The sequence below is a fragment of the Cyprinodon variegatus genome, unplaced genomic scaffold (genome assembly GCF_000732505.1).
Source record: "Cyprinodon variegatus isolate N-32 unplaced genomic scaffold, C_variegatus-1.0 Scaffold1364, whole genome shotgun sequence".
In the NCBI taxonomy this organism is placed as follows: domain Eukaryota; kingdom Metazoa; phylum Chordata; class Actinopteri; order Cyprinodontiformes; family Cyprinodontidae; genus Cyprinodon; species Cyprinodon variegatus.
In genome coordinates, this window is record NW_015151817.1 from 29,698 (window position 1) to 31,396 (window position 1,699).

The following is a 1,699-nucleotide window of genomic DNA, read 5'->3' on the forward strand; positions in this document are numbered from 1 at the left end:
CGAACGAGGAGGAAATCTAAAACAAGCTCGGCTTTGTCCTCTGCCTTCCCTTTGAGACGCCGCAGCCCAGAATAGGAGGGACGCCTCGGTGTGCGTCTGGACAGAAACACCGTTCCAGCAGCTGTGATGTCATCGCGGGGTCATCCCGTCGGCCTCAGTCACACAAACTCCTCTCTGTTGGCGAATCTGAGACGGGTCCCGTCAGGCGCTGGACAGCATGGTGGACGTGAAGATCTGCTGCAGAATCTGGGGGATCTGCTTGGTGTCCATGGCGACGAAGGACCTGCCGGCTGGAAGCGTCCTCTGGAGTCTGGAAGAAAGGCAGGACATCGTTTCCGTCACCCAGAGAGGAACGGCGGGCAATTCATCCTGTTGGGAACAAACTGCGGCTAGGAAGGGGAGGAGCTACTTTTTACCTTTCAGCCTGGTCTCCAAGGGACCCGATAAAGATGGCGAAGGCGTTGACCTGCGGGTCGGAGGTCAGCGCCTGGGCGAATCGCTCCGGCCTGATCCCGTAGCGCTCCAGGTTGGCGTCGCTGAGCACCACCACGAAGTGCTCGTCCGCCTCTTCTCTGGCCAGCTCCGTGATGCTGGCCTCTGTGGCCTCCAGCGTGTAGTCGCCACTCATGCAGAACTGAGCGTGGGCGTGCATGGTCTGCAGGACCGGAGAGAGACGGTTAACGAGGAGATCCAACTAATGATGAAACCATCTAGGTTTCCTCTGACCGTCTGACTGATGGGAGTCTGTACCTTCAGGACCTTCAGCCTCTGCTTGTCGTTCTTGGGCGTTTTGTCGGCTGGGACCAGCTCGATGTCGCAGCCGTCGCCTGAGTGGCCCACGATGTCGTACTGAGAGGAGATCATAGTGAGAGGATCAGAAAAACGGACGTCAGGAACCATAAAGCAGCTTTAATGGCTCAGATGAAAACAACAGAGAGGCGCTGCAGCGGCCTCAGGCTGTAACCTTAGAAACGGGCGCCGTGGGGCGTTAACCCCGGCAGAGCTGGATGAACACGGCAGAGTCAGCCTGCCTGGCTGCCCCCCCCCTGCAGATATTTCAGGTGTCACATGTTAGCAGCGCTGGCTTTGGGGCGCTTTAGTTTCTGGTGAGATGGACGCTCCATCAACCATCAGCAGTGTTATGCAGTGAGAGTCACAGCACAACCTGAGGGGGGGGGGGGGTTACTGGGTTGGGTGTCACTTAGGGGCCAAGAAGTCTGTCTGCCTTCGACTCCTTTTGCAGGCATGTCAGTCTGTCATCTCCTTCGCGTTCCAGAGGAAGGAGGCGTCTGAGGAGCACGAGCCGCTCGCTGCGTTTCAGTAATGTGACCATCAGAGCCGCTATTTTTGGTTTCCACTCAGGAACGCTCCTCTTAGCCGAGGGAACAGGAACCCCAGGGGTCCAGCTAACTGTGAAATGATTTTTGGGGAATGCATGTTGGTCTGAGGCGGCGCTGACTTCTGCTTCTGATTCCCTCTGATGCTTCAGGCAGGAGGAGGAGCCTGATAACTGGAAGGCTTCCTGCAGACGGTCTGGGCATAAAACTGCTCCCATCACAGATGAAGGTTTTCCAGCGAAAAGGCAGCGGCTGTTTTTATAGAGTAACTGAGATCAGACATGTCAGATGCTCACCGTCATCAGAACATATAAAGCCTTAAATGGCCAAGCTCCATCTGACATCAGAGATCTGATTGTTCC

The 1,699-nt window shown here is 56.2% G+C and overlaps 1 protein-coding gene across 1 annotated transcript in view; it reads right to left on the reverse strand.

The window, feature by feature from the left end:
- Positions 1-6: 6 nt before the first annotated feature.
- The window catches only part of vwa8 (von Willebrand factor A domain containing 8), a 107,069-nt gene continuing 105,376 nt past the window's right edge, over positions 7-1,699 (reverse strand). Inside the window, exons 42-44 of the mRNA XM_015402540.1 lie at positions 751-907; positions 417-655; positions 7-310 (exon numbers count right to left, since the gene is read on the reverse strand). Coding sequence (XP_015258026.1) covers positions 202-310; positions 417-655; positions 751-907 — 505 coding nt within the window. The 3' untranslated portion in view covers positions 7-201. The remainder of the gene's footprint in view (positions 311-416; positions 656-750; positions 908-1,699) is intronic.